The 15,342-nt window shown below is 41.7% G+C and overlaps 2 protein-coding genes and 1 long non-coding RNA gene across 3 annotated transcripts; all 3 read right to left on the bottom strand.

Moving 5' to 3' along the window:
- Positions 1–1,178: 1,178 nt before the first annotated feature.
- Positions 1,179–2,589, bottom strand: LOC119290017. The gene is made up of 2 exons (XM_037569154.1): positions 1,741–2,589; positions 1,179–1,629 (listed from the first exon to the last, which is right to left on the bottom strand). The coding sequence occupies exons 1-2, from the start codon at positions 2,481–2,483 to the stop codon at positions 1,626–1,628; spliced, it is 747 nt and encodes a 248-aa protein (XP_037425051.1). The 5' UTR covers positions 2,484–2,589; the 3' UTR covers positions 1,179–1,625.
- Positions 2,519–4,657, bottom strand: LOC119290016. The gene has a single exon (XM_037569153.1). It carries the CDS (start codon positions 4,529–4,531, stop codon positions 2,594–2,596), a length of 1,938 nt encoding a protein of 645 aa, XP_037425050.1. The 5' UTR covers positions 4,532–4,657; the 3' UTR covers positions 2,519–2,593.
- Positions 4,658–7,968: 3,311 nt separating this feature from the next.
- Positions 7,969–11,543, bottom strand: LOC119290015. The gene is made up of 3 exons (XR_005141682.1): positions 11,465–11,543; positions 11,107–11,286; positions 7,969–8,172 (listed from the first exon to the last, which is right to left on the bottom strand). It is a non-coding gene; the product is annotated as an uncharacterized LOC119290015 (long non-coding RNA).
- Positions 11,544–15,342: the final 3,799 nt, after the last annotated feature.

Below are 15,342 nucleotides of genomic sequence, written 5' to 3'. Positions count from 1 at the left end.
CCCCCCCTCCATCCACGCCCAATTCAGAAAGCATAAGAAACCCTAGCCTAGCCTAGGTACAGAACAGAGCACTTACAGATCAAGCCGCCATGACTCGAACTCTGCTTGAGACAGGACGCTGACGCCGGGGCGGCCAGCAGCCTCCGTGGAGCGCCAGCGCCGGCTGAGTCGTTTGCCTCTCCCGCGTCATTTGTGGTCTATGTTCTTTCGACTCCTCTGCTCCGGGAGTGAAACGAAGACTGACGCAGAGTAACTGCCACAGGTGTAAGACGCCTGCCGCACAGCCCAGCAAACTATGTAGTTGGCACTAATCGCCGCGCAGATCGGACGGCCACCATGGTGACTCTGCTCTCTAGTAAATCTGTTTTTTCTTTTTCTTTTGGGATACATTGCCATGAGAGCAGGAAATATTTCTAGTAGTAGTTCTTTTGATTTTTCTTTCAGAAATACTACCAAGTAGTATTAATTGTGAGGCAGAGTGAGTACTCATGCCATGCATGATCAATATCGATTCATAAATCATATATGGTGAGAACTTATTTGGTGGGATATATTAATATATCTCACCGAGCAAGCAAAAACTCGGGGCGTTTACAAATTAATGTTCTTCAGAATAGGTATGAACAATCTTCAGCACACAGAAAGGAGGGCGAAAACGACTGAACCTGAGATATCCCAAAGAAACGGATGGCAAAATTAAGTAACTGAATTTGAACTTGATTACAAATTTGGTATTGATTATTTTGTGTATCGACAGCGGGATTCTTCTTGATAAAGTACTTGGTTAGTGTAGCAGCCCTGTCTGTCCCTTGTTCAATCTGCTCATTCGTGCAGCAGCGCAAGCACAACAACGAACAGTTCTGTAAGTACATGGATGTCACTTGAACAAGAAGGGACAGGACATGGAGATCAGTTGGTTTATCTCTAGCAAGCACTCAATCAACCCGTTTGTAAGTACCAAGACTAGAGTCCATCGTCTAAATGAAACCAACAGGAAGTAGCAACAAGTTACTGATCCAGATGGCAGGAACACCACACCAAGCTGCAGAATATAACAAGTACTAGATGGCAATACCACAAGAGTATCCACCCACACTCTTCGGTACAATTGCAAATTACTATATAATTAGCAAAGCACTCATGATAGTATAGGATTTCTTGTTTCATCAACCAAACGCAAAGCTCAGTTTATGGTTCATCAATCACAAATACACACCTCGCTAGGTTGCACGAACAGGCACAACCCTTTTATTACAAACCAACACGACTAAACCAGCCAGCTTGGTCGTAAACACCACACCAAGCTGGAGAAACCAAGCAAGCAACCCAGTGCTGCTTGAAAATCACACACCAATCCAATCAAGCATACCCACATCAGGTATATGTAGCTTGGTGAATAAATGGGTATGCTTGATACCATTTATTCCTCCATGTGCAGGAAGATAGCAGCACCCTCACCATGCTGCAGATTGAGTTTGTAACACACTTAATTGCAAACACACAGACAGGCAATGGGAAACAAACACTTTCAGAGAGATGCGAGCGAGATCACAACTTGATTGTAACACCAACGGACTGATGCATGGTCCATGTAAACCGATCGACCTCCCTTTGCATGATCCAGATTACCTAGGAGATGAAGAATGGAGATCGAAAACACTAGTCACATAGTACACCAACGACACTTGCTCAATCTATCTATGCATACAACAAATTAAATCCATGTCGAAGGAACCATACCTCAGAACGGAAACCCTAGGGAGGGTCTTCTTGTAGTAAGCCGAGTGGCGTGTCTCGAAGAGCGACGGTTCATGGTTGGCTTCAGAGCCATCCCACTCGAGCCTGTCCCACCAGTCCTTCTTGCAGTCCACCACCGGCTTGGGACCTCGGCGTGACACAGCTGGTAGCCGTTTGAGGCCCCAACAGTCCCTGAGGCTGATCGTCTCCAACGCCGGCGCGGTCAGTGATCTGGCCCCGCATATCTGCTCTAGATTGTGGAGATGGTACAGCTTGATGTGCTTCAGCTTCTTAAATGTGACACCAGATGCTATCCAATGAGGGCACTTGTCATCCAGTGGGAAAATATGTTGGAGGTTACTGCAGTATGCAATCTGAATGATCTCCAAGTTTGGCAATGTGAAAGAAATGGGGAGGACGAACACCAGCCTAGGACAGTTGTGCAAGTATATGTGTTGTAGGTCTTCATAGTTGTAAGCGTGATATAAAATGCCTCTACCCCAGATGCAATAGGCCATCAGGAGATCAGATGCTGAAAATATCCTTATTGATTTAAAGCTCATAAATCCATCCCAGCTAGGGAAGAGATTGTGCAGCTTGGGGCACCTCTCAACATGACACCATTTTACACCAGACCAAGATCTTGATGCCTCTGGAAGTATGACCGTGATTGAGATATTGTCATGCACATGCAATGATTCAACTTTATTCTCTATGAAAATTTTGAAATCTTCATTGACATTCATACTCTCTAAATGGTGGCTTCCTTCACCAATCTCGATATGCACATCCAAAGGATAAAGATGTTGGTGGTCCCACACCAAGGACGAACACGTGACAATATCCTTGCAAAGGACTATATCATTGTAACATTGTAAGGTAAGAAGGGCCTCGTTGGAACCAAACCCTCTTCGCTAGGCACAATCTCATCAATACTTTTGGTGATGTTGACTTGGCTGTGGATCGTAGAAGAGATATGGAGGTGCACCTTGGAGTCATACCAAGCCCAGTAGAGCCCCTTTATGACAGACCAAACTAACCTTCCATCTGTAAAAGCCATAAGTGCTTCAAAGATAGAGGTCTGTTCTCCACAGTATATCATTGATCTAGTCTTTCCCCGAGTGTCTACATGTAGAACTTCCAATGAAGGGTTTCTTCCATCCCAGCATAAGCTACGTAGTTGCTCACAACCCAACAGAAATAGCTTCTTGAGTCGTGCGACATCCATTGCACCGAGGTCAAGTGTTTTAACGGCTGTGCCAGAGAGGTCCAACTCCTCAAGGTTGAGCAATGCACGCAAGAATATGCTGTGCAATCGAGCACAACCTTCTAGGGAGATCCTTCTCACCTTGGCTTTTTGAATTAAAGCATTGCTAGACTTAGGGCACGGTTCCTTTTTTGGCAGTTGTATGGGATGTGCCCACTTTTCTGATGGGCCATAGCCATCAAAACTAAAACTCTCAAGAAGTGGAAGGGCTCCTTCGAGTGCAACATGCTCCAAGCTAGAACAACCATCAAGAACAAGCATCTTCAAGTTTCGTGCCGATGACATTGCAGGCAATGATTCCATATGAATGTTACCCGACAAGTCAAGGAGCTCCAGATTCATCATATCTATGGAAGAGCATGTGTCCACTGTGATCACATCTGAGGATTCGGTTACCCGGAGCTTGTGAAGGTTCCGTAGCTTTTTCCATGCATGACTTATAGTTCTCCATGAGACACCCTTCGTATTTACCTTCCTGAGATTGGTCATCAACTCTATCATCTCTGCCAGTAAGACAAAATCTGTGAAGCGTATGTCAAGCACCAACAGGTTTGGGAAACATGGCCCTCCACCTTGCTCCTCCCCTGTGTTTGTGCAACGGTCAAGCCAAAGGAATTTTAGGTTATGGCAACATCGGAAAGGAGGGGATGCAAAATCAAAGCTGCACTTGCAGAGTTTTAACACGCGGAGGGTGCTGGCTAGCTGAAACATATCACTTGGTAGTTGTAGCTGACCATCTTCCCCAAATGTGAGGAAATAGGATGATGTATTGACATGAATAGTTGAGATATCTTGTGCTCCTAGTTGGTTGGAGGAGATTGAAACCCATCTTTCATACTGTTCTTTGTGTTCATCCAAATAGTTTGCCAATCTTTTTGTTCTATCAGATGGGTAGCACAGCATTTGTATCACTCGTTGCAATGCATTGCCAACCTCAAAGGCTCTATCACCTTGAAGGATACCATCACATATCCAGTAGTTGCAAGCATGAGTATCCCAACCATAGTCAACACTGATAGACTTTCCATGTAGTTGCTCTGTCAGGAACAATGAGTACAAGAAGCAATCCAAAACTATTGTTGGGTTGACATCATCCATGTCGGTGTAACCAATCACTTCAGCAGCTTCTTCATGTAATGAATGACGCAGTAGTTGACTCAAATGTGCATTGACCTCGGGATATAATTCAATTTTTTTAAAATAAGCAGAACTAGACTTTAACTTCTTGTTTCTCTGCGAAAGCTGAAATCTTCCATAACCACTCCATAATAATTTTCCTAAAACATAGGTTCCAAATTCAGGATTAGGAATGCCACACTCTGCCAGATCAATATCTTCTACTCCCCCATAATGAAAAATCATCAGAAATCTTTCATTTCTTAGACACGCATTGATCTCACTTCCGATGCTTGGTATCTCTACTCTAGAGCTAACGTCCATCCCTCTAAAATCATCATCCTCATCCTGCTTGTCAAACATGGGCATTAAATGGCCAAGGTTTAACTCCTCCGCGATTGCCCTCTGCATAGCTCTTCTATTTTTCCACAGAGAGCAGTCTACATGGATAATTTTGCCAAAATGCTCTCTTGTGTCACGATCACCTCTTTCAGATTTCAGGCGTTTGGCTGTAGCTCTAAGAATAGCCGAGGCTCCTACACCATCGCCGCACCAGCCACCCAAGAAGAATGACTTAGCTCTCTGATTTTCATATGACTCTAAGAATAGCAGTAAACGAAGCAGATTTCCGGCGGCTTCATCAAAATCATGTACCTCCTATAGTAATGGACGGTTGTTAGATATGACTTCTGTAGTACATATATCACTACCATAGTTTCAATAGCTACATTTTTTGACATGAATAAATTAGAGCGATGAATGATGCAATGTTAATTATAAAGTCAGTCAAGTAATGCATGCATTCTAGTAGGGCTGGACTAACGAGTTGCTCGGATCGTTAAGGCTCGGCTCATTATGACTCGTGATCATTAAGGCTCGAATCGTTAATCTTGTTAAGGATAACGAGCTAAATTTAAGGATTGGCTCGGTTTGTTATATGTTCGCGAGTGCTCGCGAGAAGCTCGTCAAAACTCATTAAGAAGATGTATCAGGGTATTCAGCTAATTAAGCAAGCTATCATGGAAGTATCAGGAGCAACAAATTTTGGACATGCATTTGTCAAAGACCTGCAGTGTGCAAAAATACTTAAAAGATGCAGATTTGTAGCCTGCTGCCACGATTTATAGCCTACTGGCACGTTGCTAGTGAGCTTGACGAGTAGCTCGTGAAACTCGTTGGTTTGATTGTTTAATTCGTTAGTGTTAATGAGCGAAAATTGCTGCTCAGCTCATTTCATTAAGAAAATGAGTCAAGCTCAAATGAGTCGAGTTACCGATCGCTCATTAAGCTCACCGAGCTTCGAGCTTTATGTCCAGCCCTACATTCTAGTAGTTCAGATATAAAATGAAAGAAACCTATAAATACATAAAATAACTTTCTTTTAGATTATATGCACAAAATAACTAATTTGTATATCCTCGATGTAAGAATTGAGCCGACGGAGGTTGGTGCCAGCGATGGCGGCGCTCTCAAGCATCGCTCCCCACCTTGGAGGCATGGCTGAAGGGCCATCTCCCTCCTCTACTCTAGACTTTGACCACCTGAACTAGGGTGTACATCTAAGGTTGCTGCCCGCATTGGTGGACCCACTAGAGGACCTAGCGTCCCTCCTCCCTGGGCCTTTGCACGGGGTTCCCGGCTACGTGCCTCACAGACCAACACCTTGGGCCATGGCCCATGCTGGGCCTCCCGGGCCTTGTGGCCCACTTTTTCCTAGGCTTCATTGTGTTCCTAGGTCCACCAATACCTGGACCCCTTTGCTTGAGGTGTGGCGGGGCAATTAGTTTCACTGATCTGGGGAAAGCTCCGAGCCAACGGGGGTCAGTGTCAGTGATGGTGGCACTTGCGGGCGTCAATTTTTCTCCTCGGAGGCCTTATCGAAGAGTGTTTCATCAATGGTCTAGGTCATCATTGGTTATCGATGGCTTCGAGCATTGTTTGTGGCTAGAGTTGGCATATTCTATGGGAGGCTAGGCTGCGGTGTCTACTTGCATGGCCGAGCCTGTTCCTCGATTTTTGGTGGGGCCATTGGTTGTACCATTGTCCACTCTGGGCGAAAGCCTAATGTAGATAGGGGCCAGTGCTGGCGATGGTGGCGCTTGTGGGCATCAGTTTTCTCTCTGGAGGCATCGCCAACGAGTGATCAACCATAGCTCTCGGCCATTTGGCTCTTGAGGACAAGCAATTGATTATAGTTGCAAGGCATTGTGGCCACCAATGGCCACACTTCGAGAGGCTTGTTTTTATCCTAGACCTAGTGTATCTATGTGGCTCTCCCTTGGTCAGGTTTTTGATTGATTTTCCATAATAAATCATGCCTTGTAAGGTTTTCAACCTAATTTACCTCATCAACTAGGATACTCTTTCTTCTTAATGGAATTGCAGGAACCACCTGCCCTCTTGACATGCCTTGTAGAAAAGCACATATGAGGATAATGCGGGGTAATTGAATATATCATCCATTTACCTGTAAAGATTGTTCTAAGGACTAGAGTGCCATCATGCCATAACCACATCATTATAATATTATTCCTATGCTCTCCACGTCATAAGAAACACGGAGTTTAAAGCCCATAAAGGCCATAGTTACCAGACTCGATATTACCTCCTTTAACCCGTGATCCTGACCATCAATCTAGATTCTGGTTCGAAAACTATCTAGATCGAAGTGAATAAACCTCCGGTTCGTTGGAAAGACACGACTAAAAAGAAACAAGGTGGCATGCTGAAATCTAAGCACATATCATGAAATTCTTGTACTCCACAACTTTCTTATGCAATTTTGGCCACAGTATTTAGTTCTCATTGCTTCATGATACGTCTAAAACGTATCTATGATACATCTAAAATGTATCTATAACTTCTCAAGTTAGTATGCATATTTCTTATCATTTATGCAATATTTTATAATTTTTGGACTAACTCACTAATAAATAGCCAGAGGGTAGATTTGCATATTTTTATTTTGCTGTTTTCAGGAACCTTCCTGAAGTCTAAAAAAATTGAAAACAAATCAGGCGATCATAACTTCCCGCAATTCGGACACCTGCCAAAGGAGAGAGCAGGAGGTGACGAATAGGGCCCAAGCCGCCAGGGGGCGCGTGGGCACCCCCCTGACCCCTGGTACATCCTAAACGTTCTGAATGTATCAATAACTTTTGAAGTTTAATTGCATGTTTCCTATGATTTGCATGCAATATTTAATAATTTTTTGGCTAACCTACTAATTACTTGCCAGAAGGCATGTTTGCCTCTTTTAAGGGGGTATTTGATTACAGGGACTAGACTAGAAAAAGTCCCTTTTACTCCCTATGTAACCAAACAGGAGGGACTTTTTCTACAGGGACTAGAAAAAAAACTCTACTGGAGGGTCTTTTTTCTTTAGTCCCTGGCCCACCAAAAAAGTTTAGTCCCTTGGAACCAAACACCCCCTAAGTGCTGTGATTTCAGATCTTCAAATCAAGGAAAAGTAAAATAAAAATAGTCTTGAGACATATGAGAGGAATCCAGAAGGCACGCGAAAGGGCAATCATCCTAGCCCTAGGGTGCGCCCCTAGGGCAGTGAGAGTGTACAGTTCTGATGGGCTTTTGCATCTATGTGAGGCTTTGCTGACGATGCCCTCTCTACCAGAGTGCATGCTTGAAGACTTCCCGTCCCTCGTGATTTGATCAGCCGGCGACGATGTGGAGCGGCAGTGGTGGTGGTGCGCCTTCAGTTCGCTCTGGCGGTGGAGTTTGAGAGGCTCTCCAGGGACTTACTTGTAATTTCTTTTATGTGTGGGCCTGTGGGCTGCTCTGTATCATTTTCTGGCCTTTATATTAGATCTGATGTCTTTTTCACAAAAAGAAAATGGCAAGGAGAGAGAGAGAGAGAGAGAGAGAGAGAGAGAGGTACTAACCAGTTTTTCTGGAAGAACCATTTTGATCTTCTCGAAGGAAAGTACGTAGTCTTCTCCAAAGAAAGTACGTAGTAACTACGTACTACCAGCAGCAGAAGAAATTAACCCATCGATCGCCTGCCTGCAGATCAATACTCCACAAAGTTTCCTGATCTGACACCGCAAAAAAGAATCATATCAATTATATATGCATGCCTATGCATGTACTTATACGAGATGCAGTTTGCAAGGCAAGTTGATCTAGTCGAGGAGGAGCAACTAATAATTAATCCAAGAACTAAATCCAGTCCCAGATGAAGATATAAATAGTGTGTCACCTGATCCCCTTGCTCGAAAGTCGAAATCCAAGTCAATTTCACTTGCCGGTGAGGAGCTAGCTAGCTGAGAGTGTTATGGTAGATTGATAGATGCATGCATGGGTGTGATGCGCAATGGCGAGAGAACTTTTGGCCCCCAAAGCATATGCCTATGGCTGATGGCCTAGCTAGGTTCCCACCATTGCTCTTTGGGCCGTTTTGGTCGCAAACTCCTTTTTACCGGTGGCGGGATGTACCGGCACACCATCCGCCCTTGATGTAGTTTGCGATTCATGCTATTAGATGGCCCACAGCTTTGTATCTCAGTGTATTCCAACAGAGCCCGGTTTGTATTCACTATTATATCACATCATCCTTTGGGCTCACTTCTTTTAACTCTTTCTCTTTACTTTCCCACCACAGCTGCCTCCTCGGTTTAACCGCATGCGAATTAAATTCTGCCTTTTATTTTCTCTTTAGCAATTTCATTCATTCATATCTTTAAAACTATAATCCCATTTTAGAGACTTTTTATATATTTGAGCTTCTAGCGCCAAGACCTTTAGAACAAGATAATCTTGAATACATTTAAACATGATTGAGTTTCAATGTTTCAAATGAGCAAAATCAATTTGCTGAAATAACTGAAATAAGTTCTTTGGATTGAGTGAAACCATTTTTTTAAATGGGATTTTTTTTGTTTTTCATGTATGTGAAACACATTTCAGTGCAAAATATGCGAAACTTGTTATTTAAAAAATGTGAAACTAGTTACCCAAAAAAATGTGAAGCTGATTATTTCCAATCAGTTTTAAAAGTAAGTGAAATCTATCTTTGAAACAAGTGAAATTGTTATTTCAATTGAGTGACTGTAATGTGTTTTTCTGAAACTAGTGAAATGAGCGAAATCTATCTTTTCTAATTAGTGTAATCAATTTTTTGAAACAAGTGGACTATAGTATTTTATTTGAGTGAGTGTAATGCGTTTTCTGAAATGAGTGAAATCTGCGAAATAAGATACTTGAAAAAAAATGAAATATATCCATTGTTCTGTTAAACAGTCTATTTCAATGTTTGAAAATGATTTTTTTGATGAGTGAAATACGTTTCAAGATATTTCATAAATACGAAGTGAAATTAGTATTAGAGATTGTTTTTGTAAAGAGTGAATCAGTTTTCCAAATCACATAACTGTGTTTTTTCAAACTTGTGAAATACTCATTTGGGAATGAGTGGAACTATATTCTTTCAACTGAGTGAAACAATAAAAGTATTTTTTGAGATATATTTTGTAATGAGTGAAAACAGTTCTCCAATCCAATGAAATTATTTTCTTCAAATATTCTTTGAAATGAGTGGAATTATATTCTTTGAGATATATCTTGTAATGAGATATATTTTGTAATCGGTTTTCTGAAACAAGTGAAATCTAGTTTTTCAGTTGAGCTAGTGTAATGCGTTTTCTGAAATTAGTGAAACAATCAACTTTTTTATGAAATACCGAAATATTAATATGTTATATGAAAGTGATTTCAAAGATAATTGAATATGTAAAATAAAATGTAGTTCAAATATATCAAAGATTGATTTTGTTTTGAAGGCCTTGTTACCACAAATTCAAATATATAAAAAGTTTCAGAAACAAACATTTGATTCAAAAGATATCAACATTTAAAATATAAGGATGAAATAAAATGAATGTCATCATGTGCCGTCCACTTCATCAGTCACCCAGTCCTGTCACATGAAAAGTTGTCACACATCTGACATCCACAGATGTGTTTCTTTGTCTAATGTCTGTATTGCATAGCAAATTATTTTTACTTTATACACAAAAGGCAGGCACGAATCTCAGAGAAACCAAGTGAATGGCAGATTCTGCACCGGTAGCTCCCAGCTCCGGTAAAAAACTTAGCCGCCGTTTTGGTCTCAATGACGGGCGGTTGCTTGTGGTTGCAGCGCGTTGTGGCCATTTAGGATACTTTGAGGGCAATATTTTTTTTTGCTAGAGACTTTGAGTGCAATGTACAATAGGTGTATATTAGAGAAGTAAGAGAGAAAGAGAAAGAATTTGTCTGTAGGGTTTTTACAGACAGCTTACAGACGGTGTTTTTACTATTGTAGAATGCTTTTTGTAAGTTGTACTCACAAATATTTACGACTAAAAATAGATTATTTACAGCGAAATTATTGTACAAGTTATATATAGTGTTGTGTACAAGTGAAATAATATCTGCTAGACTATTGTACATGCCCTGAGAGGTGCGGGTTTTTACCATGTTCTTTCGATAATCACAAGTTTTACTTAATGATTACAGATAATAATGAAGCTAGCTAATTTGTTCGGCCTATGTCTAGTCTTAGTGATGTAAAGCCGTCCTTTCACGCTATAGCAAATTAAAAAGATGGTGGTGATTTTCCTAGTGTGGCTCCTTTCTTCTTCTATATATACTGGGTTATAGAAACGGATAAACGATAGGATGATTTAAGAGTTAAATATAGTTTCTTTTTGCTGGGGAGTTTAATATAGTTAATGGATGTAAATCGTGCACACAGGGGCAGAGCCATGATTGAGACAAGGCCAAATGCCTATAGACTATAAAATTCTTGCCAGATAAAAAAACCTATAAAATTCTTGCTCATAGGGAGGCCAAAAAAGTACTTGCGAAAAAAATTGTTGGTCTCCGCCTCTGGTGCACATGCTTACAAAATCAAGTTATGAAGAAACCACTATAAACCACGCAACAACTCCCATGCCGTGATGTTAATTAGCAAGGAGAGAGGTACTTACCAGTATTTCTGTAAGAACCAATTTGACCTTCTCCCAAGAAAGTACGTAGTCGCCTAGTCGGTAGCCACTACGCACTAGCAGCAGTAGAAGAAATTAAATCATGACGGCCGAGCATATCTAACCCATTGATGGTCTGCCTGCATGAAGACCAATACTCCACAAAAGTTTCCCGATCTGGCACTGCAAAAAAAGCAACTTTGTACTAAATCAGCGTCAATTAATATGGATTGGAGGGAGTAGCTTATTAATTATATATGCGTGTACTCTACGAGACGCAGACCTTATGAAAGACGAGCAACTAATAATTTACCCAAGAACTAAATCCCGCCCCAGATGAAGATATAGTATAGAATGTTACCTGATCCCCTTGAAATCCTAGGCAATTTCAGTTGCCGGTGGAGGAGCTAGCTAGATGAGAATGCTATGGTGGATTGATAGATGCGTGCATGGGTGGGCAATGGCGTGAGAGCTTTAGGTCCCCAAAGCATGCGTATGGATGATGGCCTAGCTAGGTTCCTTGCTTGCACATGGAGGCTACGTACAGATGCACTTTTGGCAACTTTTTCTTTCCTTCTTTGCGAGTTTCTTTAGTTTTAGTATAGATGCAAAATTAAAGGACTAGTAACTTGTGCCATGACGTTCTGCCTGCGTCCGCCCAGACAGAGATAAGATTACACCGGATACTTGCATCTTTAACTTTCATCGCCGTCCTGCTTCCATCACTGCTAAAGATGAATACCCGATGATCTTTAACTTTCGATTGCTGGTGTAATAATTAATTTGCTGCTGTCTCAGTTCTTTTTGACACATCATTTTTGACATGGACACGGTCTCCAATGCATGCCTTTTTCATCATTTCCTTTTATATGTTAGTGAAAATTATTTCCAAAAATATACGTGCCAATTGTTTTTGCACAAAAGCGTTATTATACCCAAGCGATAATTTTTTCCCATCTAGTAAATGCCCTTTTTTATGCCGTCAAAAAATCCATTTCTTTTTACTGTCACTTTGGGAAACTGAGAGCAGGTAAGTGTCAAGTATTTTTAATACTTCTTCTTTTTTTACTTCAAAAATAGTACCAAGTATTGTGAAACGGAGGGAGTACCTGTGAACAGTTACTACAGGGATTTGGCTCAGAATATTTGATCTCAAAAACATAAAAACTTTAGCTATTTACAGATTAATGTGAGATGTATTTACCCATACTTTGATATGCAAAATTGAGCCACTGAGCTGTGCGCCTATGCACTTCATTCAGAATATATATGAATTATTTTGGGTTCTCCAGAATCTGAACAATCTTCAACACGTACAAAAAACAGGGCTGCATCTACTGTTGCTCATGTGCGCGACAACCCACGCACAGCCAGTACCGAACACGAGAATAAGAAGGGACAGGACATATAAATCAGTTGGTATATCAGTAACAAGGACTCGGTCGACCCGTTTCTAAGTAGCAAGACAGGAAGAGTTGCAGAAAATATCAGTTGGCCAGAATGAAACCTACTAGAAAGAATTCAAGTTACTGATTGAAATGACAGGATGCTAGCAGGCAGTTAATGTATATATCAGTACTAAGATGGCAACACCACAAGATTATCCACTCAAACTCTACGGTACAATCGCATTGGAGTACCATATACCAGAGCACTCATGACAGTATAGTATTTCTTGTTTCATCGACAAAACAGAAAGCTCGGTTTATGGTTCATCAATCACACATACACAAATACTCACAAATGGGCACAACCATTTTATTAGAAACCAGCATGATTAAGCCAGCCAGCTTGGTCGTTACCATCACACCAAGCTGGAGAAACCAAGCAAGCAATCTAGTGCTGCTTGACAATCACACATCAGGTATTCCATTTATTCCTCCATGCGCAAGTACTACGTAGCAACACCCTCACCACACTACAGATGGAGCATGTAACAAACACACCTAATTGGAAAGCACAGACATGCGATCGAAAACACTCCAGAGAGCTGTAAGAGAGATCACAACTTGATTGTAACACCAATAGACTAATGCATGGTCCATGTAAGCCAATCAACCTCCCTTTGCATGATCCAGATTACCTAGGAGATAAAGAATGGATATCGAAAACATTAGGCACATGGTACATCAATGACACTTGCTCGATCTATCTATGCACAGAACAAAATCCATGTCGAACGAACCGCACCTCTGAATATAGACCCTCAGGATGGTGTTCTTGTGGTAAGCCGAGTGGCGTGTCTCAAAGAGTGATGGTTCATCGTTGGCCTCGAAGCCATCACACTCGAGCCTATCCCACCCGTCCTTCTCATAGTTCACCACCGGCTTGGGACCTTGGCGTGACACGGCTGGTAGCCATCTCAGGCCCCAGCAGTCCCGGAGGCTATTCGTCTCCAAGGCCAGCATGGTCAGCCTGGCCTCGGATATCTACTCTAGCTTGTGGAGATGGTACAGCTTGATGTGCTTGAACTTCTCAAATGTGGCACCAGATGCTATCTCTTGAGTGTCCTGGTTGTCGTCCAGTGGGAAAATATGTTGGAGGTTTCCGCAGTATGTAACCTGAATGGTCTGCTATTTTGGCAAGATGAAGGAAATGGGTAGGACGAACACCAGCCTAGGACAATTGTGCAAGCATATGTGTTGTAGGTTTTGAAATCTGTAAGATATATATGGAGGAGGGTATGCAGCAGGCCTTGCAATGGAGTGAGCAGGTGATCCTGTGTAGTCGGACTGCCTGGACCTTGTAAGCATGGTGACGTCCAGTGCGCGCGATGGCTAGGCGCTAGACCACCTCGTTGAGGAAGTTAAACACCTGATGACTTCGGACCAGCGGATATCCATCGTAAAGATCCGTCAGGAAAAACTTCGCCAGACACCTCATGGCTAGGTATGGTTGTACAGAAGGACGTATGGCAGTCTGGTTAGGGTTATGTCCAGATGAGCTCAAGGAACCCATCCTAAGGGATTGTAATACTGACCTATCTTAAGTAATACAATCCTTTTCCCCACAAAAATAAACTCTCCGGTACAATGCAAATCACCATATAATTAGCAAAGCACTCATGACAGAAATAAATATTCCTTGTTTCATCGACCAAAACCAAAGCTCAGTTTATGGTTTACCAATGACACATACACACACCTCGCTAGGTTGCACGGCCGGGCACAACCATTTTATTACAAACCAACACAAGCCAGCCAGCATGATCGTGTGAACACCACACCAAGTTGGAGAAACCAAGCAAGCAATCCAGTGATGCTTGCTTCACACACCAATCCAATCCAAACAAGCACAGTAGCATACCCACATCAGGCATAGCTTGGTGAAGAAAGCACGCCATTTATTCCTCCATGCGCAAGTACGTAGCAACACCCTCACCATGCTACAGATGGAGCTTGTAACAATTACACTTCATTGAAAACACATATGCAATGGGAAACAAAGCACTTCAGAAATCGAGTTGTGAGAGAGATCACAACTTGTTTGTAACACCAAGAGGTGAATGGTCCATATAAGCCGATTAACCTCCCTTTGGACTATCCAGATTACCTAGGAAATAAAGAACGGAAATAGAAAACATTCTGCGGGAGATTCTGCCACTAGTAGAAAACAGGGCTTACGTTCAGGCCAGGTATGCCCATTAGTCCCGGTTCAGTCACGAACTGGGACCCATGGGCCCATTTAACCTGGTTCGTGAGGCCAGGGGGCCTGCCGGGCCTCATGGGGGCATTGATCCCGGTTCGTCTGGCCTCTTTGGTCCCGGTTGGTGGGACGGACCGGGACCAATGAGCCTCGCTCCTGGTCCACCACCATTGGTCCCGGTTGGTGGCTTCAACCAAGACCAAAGGCTGCCCTTTAGTCCCGGTTCATGCCACGAACCGGGACCAATGAGATGCCTAAATAAGTAGGAACAAAAAAACAATAATAAGTAGAAAAAAATTTAATAAATAAGTAGAAACAAAATAAACTTTAATAAAGTTAAATAAAAAATTTAATAAAATAAATAAAAATAACAACAGTAAGTAGAAACAAAATAAAATAAATAAAGTAAAAAAGAATTTTCATAAAATAAATAAAAAAGCAAAAAAGAAACGGAAATAAATAAGTAGAAACAAAATAAACTTTAATAAATAAGTAGAAACAAAATAAACTTTAATAAAGTAAAATAAATAAATTTTAATAAAATAAATAAAAATAGCGACAGTAAGTAGAAACAAAATAAAATAAATAAAGCAA

The sequence above is a fragment of the Triticum dicoccoides genome, chromosome 4A (assembly GCF_002162155.2).
Source record: "Triticum dicoccoides isolate Atlit2015 ecotype Zavitan chromosome 4A, WEW_v2.0, whole genome shotgun sequence".
Lineage (NCBI taxonomy): Eukaryota > Viridiplantae > Streptophyta > Magnoliopsida > Poales > Poaceae > Triticum > Triticum dicoccoides.
Note: the sequence above shows the minus strand (reverse complement) of the source record. Positions and strands in the feature narration are given on the sequence as shown.